Raw genomic sequence first — 12,701 nt, 5'->3', positions numbered from 1 at the left:
TATGAATTGCACAACGACGTGCAAAACCGAGCTTGTGTAGCTAGAAGCATCTGCGCTTACGTACTTGCGTAGAGTACGTTTCGGCCTTTATTGCGGTGTATTATTCCGGTATCAACGATTTCAGAAAACCTGCCGCTTAGCATGCAAAAAAAGCTAACGGTGGTTGACCACTTCACATGTCAGCCGGATGGTCTTCAACTGTCCATAAAATGCAATTTAATCACGATTGGCAAATGTTTTTCCTTATTCGCACATTTTATATTCAACATTTCAAGTGGGGGGAAAAAATCTGCGGGAAGTGCCGCGGTTATGAGTCATGAGTCATGTGACTGACCTGTCATAGCAGTTGAAGTCGTCTAACCAGCATCCCTTCTTGACGAGCTCGATGCTGCCCGAGTCATTCCTCCAGGAGGCGTAGCAGTGCGAGCGTTTGTCCTTCTCGCCCTCACATCGCTCCACGCCGCTGCGGTTCGTCTTCTCGATCTCCCAGTTGACGTTGAAGTACAAGCATTCCCGCGTCTCCACCTCCCCATGGCTGGGGTCTGCACGGACACAAGAGTCGGTCAGTAACGTCAGACCGCAATTCGCCAAATCTCTAGCAGCGAACGGCGCATAAAGATCTTGTCATGCACGCTAGTTGGTGTTGCTAATCAATCTGACATTTTAACCTCAAGCAGGACATAAACTAAAGATCCGTGCTCAGTCGATCATTACTGGGGCCAAAATAAAAAACATTGACATTTTTTGTAGCCAAACTGATAACGGCTAACAAGGTCCTCACGTCCTTGTGTGCGAGCGAGTCCAGCATGAGTCAAGAGAGGACTTCACACTGACACAGGAACAGTTTCTCCTGTCTCGTTTGGGGTCGTGGGAGCTGCGAATCTGATCCGAGTCGAGCACAAAAGAACAGCGTGGCATGAGCCCCTTCCACTCCGACTGGCCGCATCCGGAGAGCCCTGCGCCCTTGTTTACTATACAACACAGATTTGGCAGCAGCAACCACGACAGATGTTCCCACCAATCTGTGCATTGTGGTTGCTAAGCAACAGTGAATGTGAATGTAGGGCCTTTCCACATCTCCATAGACAAAGCCCTTTTCAGTCAGCCACTCACACACATACACGCACACTCACTCTAGACATATCCGATACATACTAACAGCATGGCGCTGTGCCATTCACGAGGGCGGGCGATGCCAATACTACAAGTGCATACTAAAGCACGCTCATCAGCATGAAGCGGCTGAATTTACAGGCTGCTAGGGATAATACTGGCTAATGGCAATAGCACATGTGCTCGAGTTCAGGAAGCATCAACATTATGTCTGCAATATAAATTTAGCGTAACTGCTTTTTTGGCCTCATTTTAGGAACATAATCTGGCTCAGATTCTCTCTTCTCACTCCTCAACAGAAATGAGCACCAAAAACTACAGGAGAACTCGTTTAATATTTTTAAATGTGACAATAAATCAAAATTGACAAATACTACGTTTCTATTGCAAGGATATTTTGCTACAAAAGTTTTAGCGCCTCAAAATTAAGCGGATGGAAACGCACGTTATCGCTAAAATGTCACAAATGTCGACATGATATTTTTCCGTTTAACTCAAGCGCATAAACTCGATATGTCGATACGTCAAATGTTGTGAAAAACTGGTTTGGAAACACTTTGGCGATAAAATTGGCATTAATGCAAAAATGTAGTTTTGCCCCAATCGTTAACCTGTGTTACCATGACGACAGTATTGAAAGCCAGTATATTGTACATGATTATGGATTGATCTTTACGGCTGTTTGTGATTAGCAGTATCAATCCGTTTATTTATTAAAGTTGCTTTTCCACACCATTCAAAATAATAGACGGCAGTCATGAAATTAGCCCGCAGTACAAAAAACTATTTCTGTGCGTAAAGATGTTTTAAATTAAGAATAAATACACAATAATTGGAGAAAAGCATCAGTGCTTGTTTTTTGGAACACTTAAAGCCCAATTCCATTAAAGTATTGTTTAGTTTTACTTTTGAAAAAATACTGGCAAAATTCTCTGTATTAAATCAAATTTATTACCAAACCAAAAAAGCTTTAAATTAAAAACATTAATTAGCAAACAAACAAAAAAAAAGCATTAAATTAAATAAATTAATTACCAAATGAAAAAAGCATTAAATTAAAAACATTAATTACCAAACCAAAAAAGCATTAAATTAAATAAATTAATTACCAAACAAAAAAAAGCATTAAATTAAATAAATTAATTAGCAAACAAAAAAAAGCATTAAATTAAATAAATTAATTACCAAATGAAAAAAGCATTAAATTAAAAACATTAATTACCAAACCAAAAAAGCATTAAATTAAATAAATTAATTACCAAACAAAAAAAGCATTAAATTAAATAAATTAATTAGCAAACAAAAAAGCATTAAATTAAATAAATTAATTAGCAAACAAAAAAGCATTAAATTAAATAAATTAATTACCAAATGAAAAAGCATTAAATTAAAAACATTAATTACCAAACCAAAAAGCATTAAATTAAATAAATTAATTACCAAACAAAAAAGCATTAAATTAAATAAATTAATTAGCAAACAAAAAGCATTAAATTAAATAAATTAATTAGCAAACAAAAAAAAGCATTAAATTAAATAAATTAATTACCAAATGAAAAAAGCATTAAATTAAAAACATTAATTACCAAACCAAAAAAGCATTAAATTAAATAAATTAATTACCAAACAAAAAAAAAGCATTAAATTAAATAAATTAATTAGCAAACAAAAAAAAAGCATTAAATTAAATAAATTAATTAGCAAACAAAAAAAGCATTAAATTAAATAAATTAATTAGCAAACAAAAAAAAGCATTAAATTAAATAAATTAATTACCAAATGAAAAAAGCATTAAATTAAAAAAATTTATTAGCAAACAAAAAAAAGCATTAAATGAAATAAATTAATTAGCAAACAAAAAAAGCATTAAATTAAATAAATTAATTACCAAACGAAAAAAAAAGCATTAAATTAAAAAAATTAATTAGCAAACGAAAAAAAGCATTAAATAAAAATAAATTACCAAACGAAAAAAATATATATTTTTAGACCTATATATGCTTTTTCTCAAACTTAAATGAGCTTTACCCTGTTCTGTAGATGAATAAAGTCGGCTGAATGACGTTCTCAGAATGTTCTAGACTTTAAGACTATAACCTATAATAACTCTTTGTCCAATGTTGAGTTCACTTTCAGAAAATGAGCTTTTGAACATTTTAAAACGTTTAAATATTTTAAATCTAATCCTCTTGACCTCGGATCGCATTTGCAGCTTCTTCAGAAAATATAATTTGCATTATGAAGCTAAAATAAATTATAGATGATAATCAAGTTCAGTTGGTGGTTAAAAGTTGCTGGAGAAATATGCGGGACATGATGCAGTTGTGATGCTTTAGATTAGATGATGGTTTAAAATATTGAATATGAGGAATGTATCATGTAAACTCTGATATTACACGCATCGATGTTCAACCACTCTCCTCGTTTGCCATTGGACAAACAAACAACAGTCCCGCCCACAAACACACACCATTTCAACATTGTCAAAATATTGTTACGAAACCCAGTAACTAAACGCAATGCTAATTATTCCGACAGCAACCGTATATGGCCGGCCTGCTACAGTCTACTTTTTAAAGCCACCTGACATTGTGCGTGCATGAATGGCTGTGGTTGTCATGGAAATCGCAGAGCCAGCGGGACGGAAACAATCTGTTTACACTTCCGCCGGACAGCTGCGGTAGTTCGGCTGCTCAAAGTGTCACTGTTCTTAAAGGGGAAGTGCGTAACTTTTTTGGTGTTCTACGTTATTGTTAATTGACAACTATAAAAGGAAACCATTAGTGGGTTTCCTCCAAACGTATAAACACAGCCTCCCAGGAACTATCTAAACATTTATATTTTTGAGCGACCCGCTCGGCTTCACCCATCCCTCTTTAGCTCAGCCTATAGCGCGAGTTGGGGCGTGACTACATGAGCTTGCCGTTCCACCCATGGCAGACTTGTATGGAGGAAAATACATTTAGCTTCATCTAATCGTGCTGCAAAACAAAGAGTATTTTGGTGAGGCTTCTGTTTCACACATTTGTTACATTTTATGAACTGATTACTTCAGTGACACTTTCTGGAGATGTCACTAGGTGGCGATAAAATCCCAATAATGAAGTTTAGTTGCAAAAAAAGAGGTATTCCGAAATATATCGTTTTACTGATTAATCGTGCCGATAGTTACTTTTTGGAACTATCGTTATCGGTGAAAATCGATTGCGATAGTTGCCATTCGTTCTTTCGTCATTTTATAATTTCAAAATAAGAGTCCCCGGTCTGTTTCAAGATAGTATATACTTAAAAGTCCCACGTGAACAATAGGGCTGCAACTAACCATTATTTTGATAATCGATTAATCTAACGACTATTCGGTGATTATTGCAACGATTAATCGTTCGCTCTTAACTGATTATTCCGCTTGTGCCCCGACTTAAAAGGGTGCATTAAACGTACTTACTAACAATAAAGAGGACAAAATCATCTTTTAAAAATAAATGACACTCTAAATGACATTAACTGAATTAAATAAAAAGAAATATATTCGGCTAATCAACCTTTCCCAAACACGTCAGTTATCGGTCGACCTCTAATAAACAAACGCGAATTACCAAGGGGACACTTATTTTGAAATATCGGCCATAACGGCAACTATAATGTTGCCGATAACCGATAGTTCCATCGGCACCGATTAATCGCTAAAAAAAAACGATACATGCGGTTTTTACGACTTTATAGTCAAACCCCATTACTGGAAAGAGCTTTGCCGTTTGTATTTAAACTAAAAACACATTTGTAGCCCTGTCTTTGATGTGAAGAGACTCTCAGGATCAAACTAATCGTGTTGCGCAGAGACGCCGGCGTTGGTCTGGATCTAATTTAACGTAACCACCAAAACACTCGAACACAAACCCTGAATATCCACCTCCACATTCCTGACGGGACCTCGAGCGTAATTAGAACCAGACGCAGAAAACCTTAAAAACAACAGTTGTTCTTCCACATGTTGAACAAATAAAGGAGATTTCAAGCTTCCGATCGGTCTTCCAGAGTGAATTTGTGAAACACGTGTGTGCTGAAATGAGCCGTGCAACAGACCACACACACATAATGTGATGAACTCCATATTAACCTTGAAGACAAATTAAATGCAAATGCTCCAGACCAGCAAACTGCGGCTTTTATAGAGGTGGTCACACTTGCTGATGATCAATTAATTAAGGGCATTTGATTAGCGGCACCTGGCTACAACTTAGCCCGTTAATGCCTATGGACGCAGTAAGGGTGTACTTACATTTTCACACATGGCTTCTCCACTTTGGCATCATGACACGGTGTATTCTGTCATGTGTCGTTGTTCATCTGAGGTTGTATTTCCCTCATTTTAAGACTATGATTTGTATTAAATCCTGATTCGTAAAAGCACAGATTTCAAGGGGGTGTACTTACTTTTTCACACGCCTGTAGTTTCAATCAGAGACGCAATTAAAACCTCGTGCAACAAGAGTCTCAGAACGAACATCTAATGACACGGCGCAACGGCCAAATAAAATGTGCATTATAAACGTTGCGATATTCGCGATGCAGCGTAACTTTATATCACCTATATATATATAAATAATGAGCTGCATCCATAAACACACGCCCTTAAAGGGAGTCATTACGTACAGTTAAACAACTCAACAAAAGCCAAAAACCCACAATGAGACCTTTAATAACCTCCGAGGCTCTCGACACACTTCTCATCACGATTCTTCACCGTTAAACAATGTATTAATTCATCACAGCAGCCAATTAACAACAACGCCATGAGACGTTAATTAGCAGAATCTGTCTTTGTGCCGTTTCAGACCGATTACAGTGAGACAGACTGCTCTGTATTATCCCAGAATGACTCTATTAGCACATTTACAAAGATCTGATTCACATCACAGGCCTTTGACCGTCCTCTCCAGCGGCTGGATGAATAACTCCGAAACCGTTTGACACCGTTGAAGCAGCGAACTGACAGCACGCTATTCAACCCAGCTAAGATATTAGCACACAGCGAGCAAACTATGAGTGAAAGATTGTGATCATATCAATGAGTAAACACACAACAGCTCAACCTTTGAGTTGGTTCTGATATTTTAACGCATGTATGGACTTGCACCAGATGCAATGACGTCTATGCTTAAATGTTTGACATAAATGCATGCAAATCTGCACCATCTGTTTCATCAGTACTGTAAACCCTAATGTTGTCTTTACTGGGAAAATTAAGTCGTCTTAAGTAAACATTTACATTTATGCATTTGGCAGACACTTTTATCCAAAGTGACTTACAGTGCACTTATTATAGGGACAATCCCCCGGAGCAACCTGGAATTAAGTGTCTTACTCAAGGACACAATGGTGGTGACTGTGGGGCTCGAACCAGCAACCTTCTGATTACCAATGTATTATACAGAGCACTTATTACAGGGACAATCCCCCTGGAGCAACCTGGAGTTAAGCGCCTTACTCAAGGACACAATGGTGGTGACTGTGGGGATCAAACCAGCAACCTTCTGATTACCAGATTACCAGTTATGTGCTTAGACCACTACACCACCACCACTCCATTACTTGAAAGGTCACATTTGAGTCAACTTAAATTACGTAGATACAAAAATATTTAAATGGCAAAACTTGCATCTAGTTACTTTAATACTTCAAAATGAACACTAAGATAAGTGGACTTAATAACACAAGTTTTGGACTCTAAGGGAACGAGTTTACACGACGCGATTTTAAGCCTCGGCGACAGTTTTGTGGTGATCGCCGACAAAAGCACGAAATCGTAGGCAAATCAAAGCTCACACCATGAACGACGATCGCAACATATGAAATATCAAAGACGCGATTGGAGAGAATCGCCGACGTGTCGCTGATGTCAGCGAGATATTTAGCATGTTTAATATCTGGACCCGTCGGCGATTCCAAATCGCGCAATGTGAAATACGTTTCGACTATATACAACTGCAGCGTTGAGCTACAGCCAATGACAGAGCAAGAAACAGGCGGGAAGTTTCAGTGGGAGGAGTCTTGATGTATCAGGAACAGGCTGCGGTACCGAGAAAGTCTCATTGGACCGAAGAAATGGAGGAAAGATTGGCAGGAGCACCAGATTTGAGGTTTCCTCTGAACTGTCCCACAACCGGGTGGAGAAAGAGAAGAGCTGGAGAGAAATCGCCAATTCTCTCGGACCGTCAGGTACACAAATAGGTTGATTTTTAAGTATGAGTCGCTAAATGTCTTTAGGCGATTAAAAACATACACATCATATTCTGAAATGCATAACATACGATCACGCGTTTGTTTTCGTATCTCGTATCACTTCTCGCGTCCTGTACTCTGTAACGTAATTTGGAGTCCAGGCAGAGTCGTCGGGGATTCGTCAATTGTGAAATGTCTTGTAATGTGTTCACCAATGTCGCCGATTCCTCGTGTAATTTGAAAACGCTACGACTTATATGACAAGACAGACAGTCGTGTAATATGAACGTTACCACAATTCGACGTCTTTGAAATTCGTGTAGTGTGTAGGAGGCATAAAGTGAATCAGACATCCGTATTATGGGGGGGTTCCACTGTGGATAGTAGCTAGTACCACCTCGGGTCGAGGTTCCAAGCGAGCCGAGCCGATACTAAATGTGACGTCAAAACCATGCAGATCACTGATTGGTCACTACCGGCGTCACGGGACATCAAACCCGCTAGTTTTAAAGTTAGCTACAGCGATAGCGGTATCATTTGTTCACGCGACTTTCGAATTGCAGAAAGAAATGTCTGTGCGCGAAACCACGCCGTGGTCAATAAACGAGGTGCAGACGGTCCACTCGTTAGCGATGAGCGGAACTGAGCGAAACGACGCAAAACGTACAATTCTTTCAGGATGTGTCTCAGCTGATGGCCGCACTCGGCTACCACCGGACCGAACAACAGTGTAGCGAAAACTTAAATACAACGTAAGTGACGACAGAACCATCAAGGAAAAGTGGAAGCGGTTCGACCAAACGGACGCTATCTAGACCGGCGAGCAATGGGAGGGAGAGTGCGCTGGACTCGGACACGGCGTTGTTGGAGTCCACGATGGAGGCAGTGGTCCTGACCGCTCATGGTAGTTGGCTAGGAGACCCTTCTCCCCTCGCGGTCGACAGCCGGGCTCCTCCGTCCCCGTCGCTTGAAAGCTTTATTTAGTTGAGCAGCTACTGGAAGCTTCTAAATCAACCAGCCCAATTTAACCATTACACTTGTGTAAAATCAGCATCAACAACTGCTTTATGCAGCACAATGAGCTAGCAGCTAACAGCTAGCGCTCGTGTTATTGTTTATCGTTTTGCTATCGCGTTTAAGATGATGTCACGGCAGTAGAGGCGGCGCAACTATGACGATCAGCCTATAATCCCGCCCACGTTGAGGCGGCACTAAACTGCAGTGGAAAAGCAAGCTCAGAAAAGTAAAGCGAGTCGAGCCGTAACATGCTTGAAATTGTTAGCATGTCAACTGCATGCATTCGGGTAATTCTCACGAAATCCAATTTAAAGCTGCCCAAAAGTGCATAAAACCAATGGAGATGCCGGCACACTCAAGAACTAAACTCAGGATTTAAAGCATACAGAACATAAATGCACAGACCAACATCTCTGGAGCTTTGTCGAGGAGCCGAACGAGGACTTTGGCTTGTTTTATTTGCCTGCTCCTAAATCCTGGAGCACATGAGAGCCGAAGTAGCCATCCGGGAACCTTGCAGCGTGACGGGAGGCACATTTAGGTCAAGGATGAATTTTACCCTCGGCATATTCAAGAGAGGTTTCAAAACAAGGAACAGTTCACCGGACATCTGGCTAATTACGTTTAACTCACTGGATTCACGATCAATCACGCACAGGGATGTGTACGAGTGACTTATTGGAGACACGAAGCAATTTATACATAATTTTAGTGGGTATTCTGTCCCGACGCCCCCAAAAACCTCTGAAAGCTGACATGTTTGCAGAAAACAATAGTTTTTTTAGGCATGGTACCAAAAATGGACCCATACAGTGGTAGTACCATTGTATTCTTTGCCAAGTACAATTTGAAATATTTTGGCTATCTTCATCGTGAGTTTCATCTGGAGTCGTGAGTTTGAATCCAGGGCATGCTGAATGACTCCAGCCGGGTCTCCTTAGCAACCACATTGGCCCGGTTGCTGGAGAGGGTAGAGTCACATGGGGTAACCACCTCGTGGTCGCTATAATGTGGTTCTCGCTCTCGGTGGGGCATGTGGCGAGTTGTGCCGCGGTGAATAGCGTGAAGCCTATGTGGGGTAGTTTAATTCATAATAGTCGAGCAGTGCCGTCAGATTTAGTGTCGTCTTGAGAGGCGGAGCTTAATTTTACTCTGAACACTTCCAGAGATTTTACAGAGATTAAAGCTGCAGGAACTCATTTATTATTAAATCATCTTCAGGTTAGAAACGAAACTTCTCTAGACTCGTGACTTTGAGAACATTGTGTTTCTGGCACTTTTATTATTGTTTTATTAGATTATAAAAACATGTTCAGCACAAAATATTTCCATTACTATAAACTTCAGCTTCTCTAACTTTAATAAATAACAACAAATATTAATTGTGAAACTTGTGAAATAAAGTCCAAATTGTCTCTTTCAAAAGATGTACAACTGTGTCCAAACTCCAAAGGGTCCCTTAAATACAACCATTTAACTTCAGGTCATTGTCATGGTTTGTGCTCAAAAAGGGGGCGTTCAACAACAGGTTAAAATTTCAAGGTATCCCATTAATGTGGGACCCCTTTAACAAATGTAGTATTTAATTCTGTAAGACGCCTCTTCACTGGGTCTAGAGAGGTTCTGATGACAACATCCACGATCGTCCCGTTCACAAAAGATAAAAACACTTGCGTTCATCAGTCAGTCACCTCAAAAACACTCGAGCGCTGCTGTTTGGCAGCCGTCCATCTGGACACCAGAAACAGTGTTTCCTGCGCTGAAGCTCTCCGTATTCAGACAATCCAACACAAATCTATTTACAGACGTTGGCACAAATGCAACCCACAAGGAACAATATTTATAATAATCCAGCTAGAGACCGTTAGCGAGGGAAAAGCAGGTTTGACGTCTCATCCACACAGTGTTAACCTCAATTAAATTACTTCACTGTTTTATAAATCCTCACTTATGATAAAGATAAAAGGCAAGCATCATGAGGGTATTAAAACTCACGGTTGACACAAATACGACAACAAACAAAACTAAGGTCTGGGTATCTCGGCGAGTCTCGACGCTGACTATCACACCTGGAGTTGCTAGTTTGAATTCAGGACGTGCTGAGTGACTCCAGTCAGGTCTCCTTAGCAACCAAACTGGCCCGGTTGCTAGGGAGGGTAGAGTCACATGGGGTAACCAAACTGGCCCGGTTGCTAGGGAGGGAAGAGACACATGGGGTAACCTGTGAGTCTCCGCGGTGCCATGCACAACGAGTCACGTGATCAGATGCGTGGCATGACACTTGTCCTCCTCCACCCGGATTGAGGTGGGTATATAATTATTGTGTTGTGTAAGTATGTGTACATTTGATATGTATATTGTGTTGTGTAAGTATGTTGTATTGTAATTGGTATATGTCTCGTCACTGTCGTGACTGCTATGTTGCTCGGAACTGCACACAAGCCTTTCACCTACTGTTGCACTTGTGTACATTTGATTTTGATTTGACACACGCACACAAAAAAAAACAAACATATGCACGTGTGCACACACATACATGTGCGCACACACACACACACACACACACACACACACACTGCACGCACACACACACACACACACACACACACACAAAAACACATGCGCACACACACAAAACAAACAAACATATGCAAATGCGCACACGCACACACACGCGCGCACCCACACATGCGCGCACACACAAAAAAAAGCACATGCGCACACGCGTGCACACACACACAAAAAAACATGCACATGCGCACACAAGTGCACACGCACACACAAAAAATTTAAAACGTATGCACATGCGCACACGCGTGCACATGCACACGCAAAACATTTTTAAACATATGCATGTGCGCACACGTGTGCACACAAAAAAACGAACATATGCACACGCGCGCGCACACATAGAAACACGCAGGCACAGGCGCACACGCAGGCACAGACGCTCGCACACGCAGGCACAGACGCACACGCAGACGCACACGCAGGCACAGACGCAGGCACAGACGCAGGCACAGACGCACACGCACACGCAGGCACAGACGCAGGCACAGACGCAGGCACAGACGCAGGCGCAGATGCAGGCACAGACGCACACGCAGACGCAGGCGCACACGGTTTTAAATTGAATTTTTTATAAATGTATTCTATTGATTTATTGAATTGTGATGTTTGAAATAAATGGCGGGTAACAAAAATATTACTCCGTCTTCTCTTTGTAACATGTTTTGAAATCATATTGTGGCATCATTGCAAAAGCCGACACCACAAAACACCTCAAACAACAAAAAGCTAAAGTGACAAAAATAGTGATTGTTTTATATGAGAAAGGGAGCGCGATGATTTTGATACCAATCAATCGTGCAGCTTTTTGGGATATCACACTGATGATTTGGAGGCGATGGTGTGCCGGTTTATTCTGGATAAGCATGCACTTCCCTTAACTCTTCTTTTCCCTTTGAGCCCTTCAACACACCTCAAGAGCCAAACTCTGTGACTAACGACGAATCAAGACAAAATACTGAATACGACAGATTGTCCCAGACTCGTTTCCCATGAACCCGTGAGCCGTCGCGGACGGGCCTCCTCACAGCAGGTGGTCAGGGTTTTCCATAACAAAAGCGTGACCTCAGTCACCCCACGATCCCACCCGTTTCTCACACAGTATCACTCCAACAATGAGCGCAAAACTCCACTGAAAGCCAATTATTCTGTTGACTTAAGATGACGTTTCAAGATTCGACATCAAGTGAAAGCTGCATAAACACAAGAGCCATCCTCCAACACCTCATCCTCGAGTAATCATGCTCAATTAATCATTTGGTGCAAGAAAATCACTTTATATCAAACACAGCTGAAAGATATTTGGCTCATTAAATGAAACTTAACGTTGTCTTTGTGTATGTTTTTGAGTTGCACAGTATGCAATAGACTGGCATGTCTTCAGGTCAATATGAGGTCAAAATTGGACAAACTCATCAACTCTAGAAACTGTCAATCATTGTTTTGAGGAATGAATTAAATAATTAAAATTGCCAAAAAACTGCAGATTTCAGATTTCAGTCTTCAAACACAAAGCACAACTGTCTCTAACAAGGACAGAAAGAGATGTGGAACACCAGATGTGCAACTAAACAAGAGGATAAGTACATCAGAGTCTCTAGTTTGAGAAATAGACGCCTCACATGTCCTCAGCTGACAGCTTCATTGAATTCTACCCGCTCAACAGCAGTTTCATTGGACAGCAGATAATTGGAAAAGAGTGTTACGGATCTTCACCCCATTGAGCGATTGTGGGATCAGCTAGACTGTAAGGTGCGTGAGAAGTGCCCGACAAGACGGTC

At 40.7% G+C, this 12,701-nt stretch overlaps 1 protein-coding gene across 1 annotated transcript in view; it reads right to left on the bottom strand.

The window, feature by feature from the left end:
* Positions 1-12,701, bottom strand: part of LOC127635180 (activin receptor type-2B) — a 39,603-nt gene that overhangs the window by 14,683 nt on the left and 12,219 nt on the right. Inside the window, exon 2 of the mRNA XM_052115043.1 lies at positions 335-542. Coding sequence (XP_051971003.1) covers positions 335-542 — 208 coding nt within the window. The remainder of the gene's footprint in view (positions 1-334; positions 543-12,701) is intronic.

The sequence above is a fragment of the Xyrauchen texanus genome, chromosome 42, assembly GCF_025860055.1.
Source record: "Xyrauchen texanus isolate HMW12.3.18 chromosome 42, RBS_HiC_50CHRs, whole genome shotgun sequence".
NCBI lineage: Eukaryota > Metazoa > Chordata > Actinopteri > Cypriniformes > Catostomidae > Xyrauchen > Xyrauchen texanus.
The sequence above is the reverse complement of the archived record's forward strand: the minus strand, read 5'-3'. Positions and strand labels throughout refer to the sequence as shown.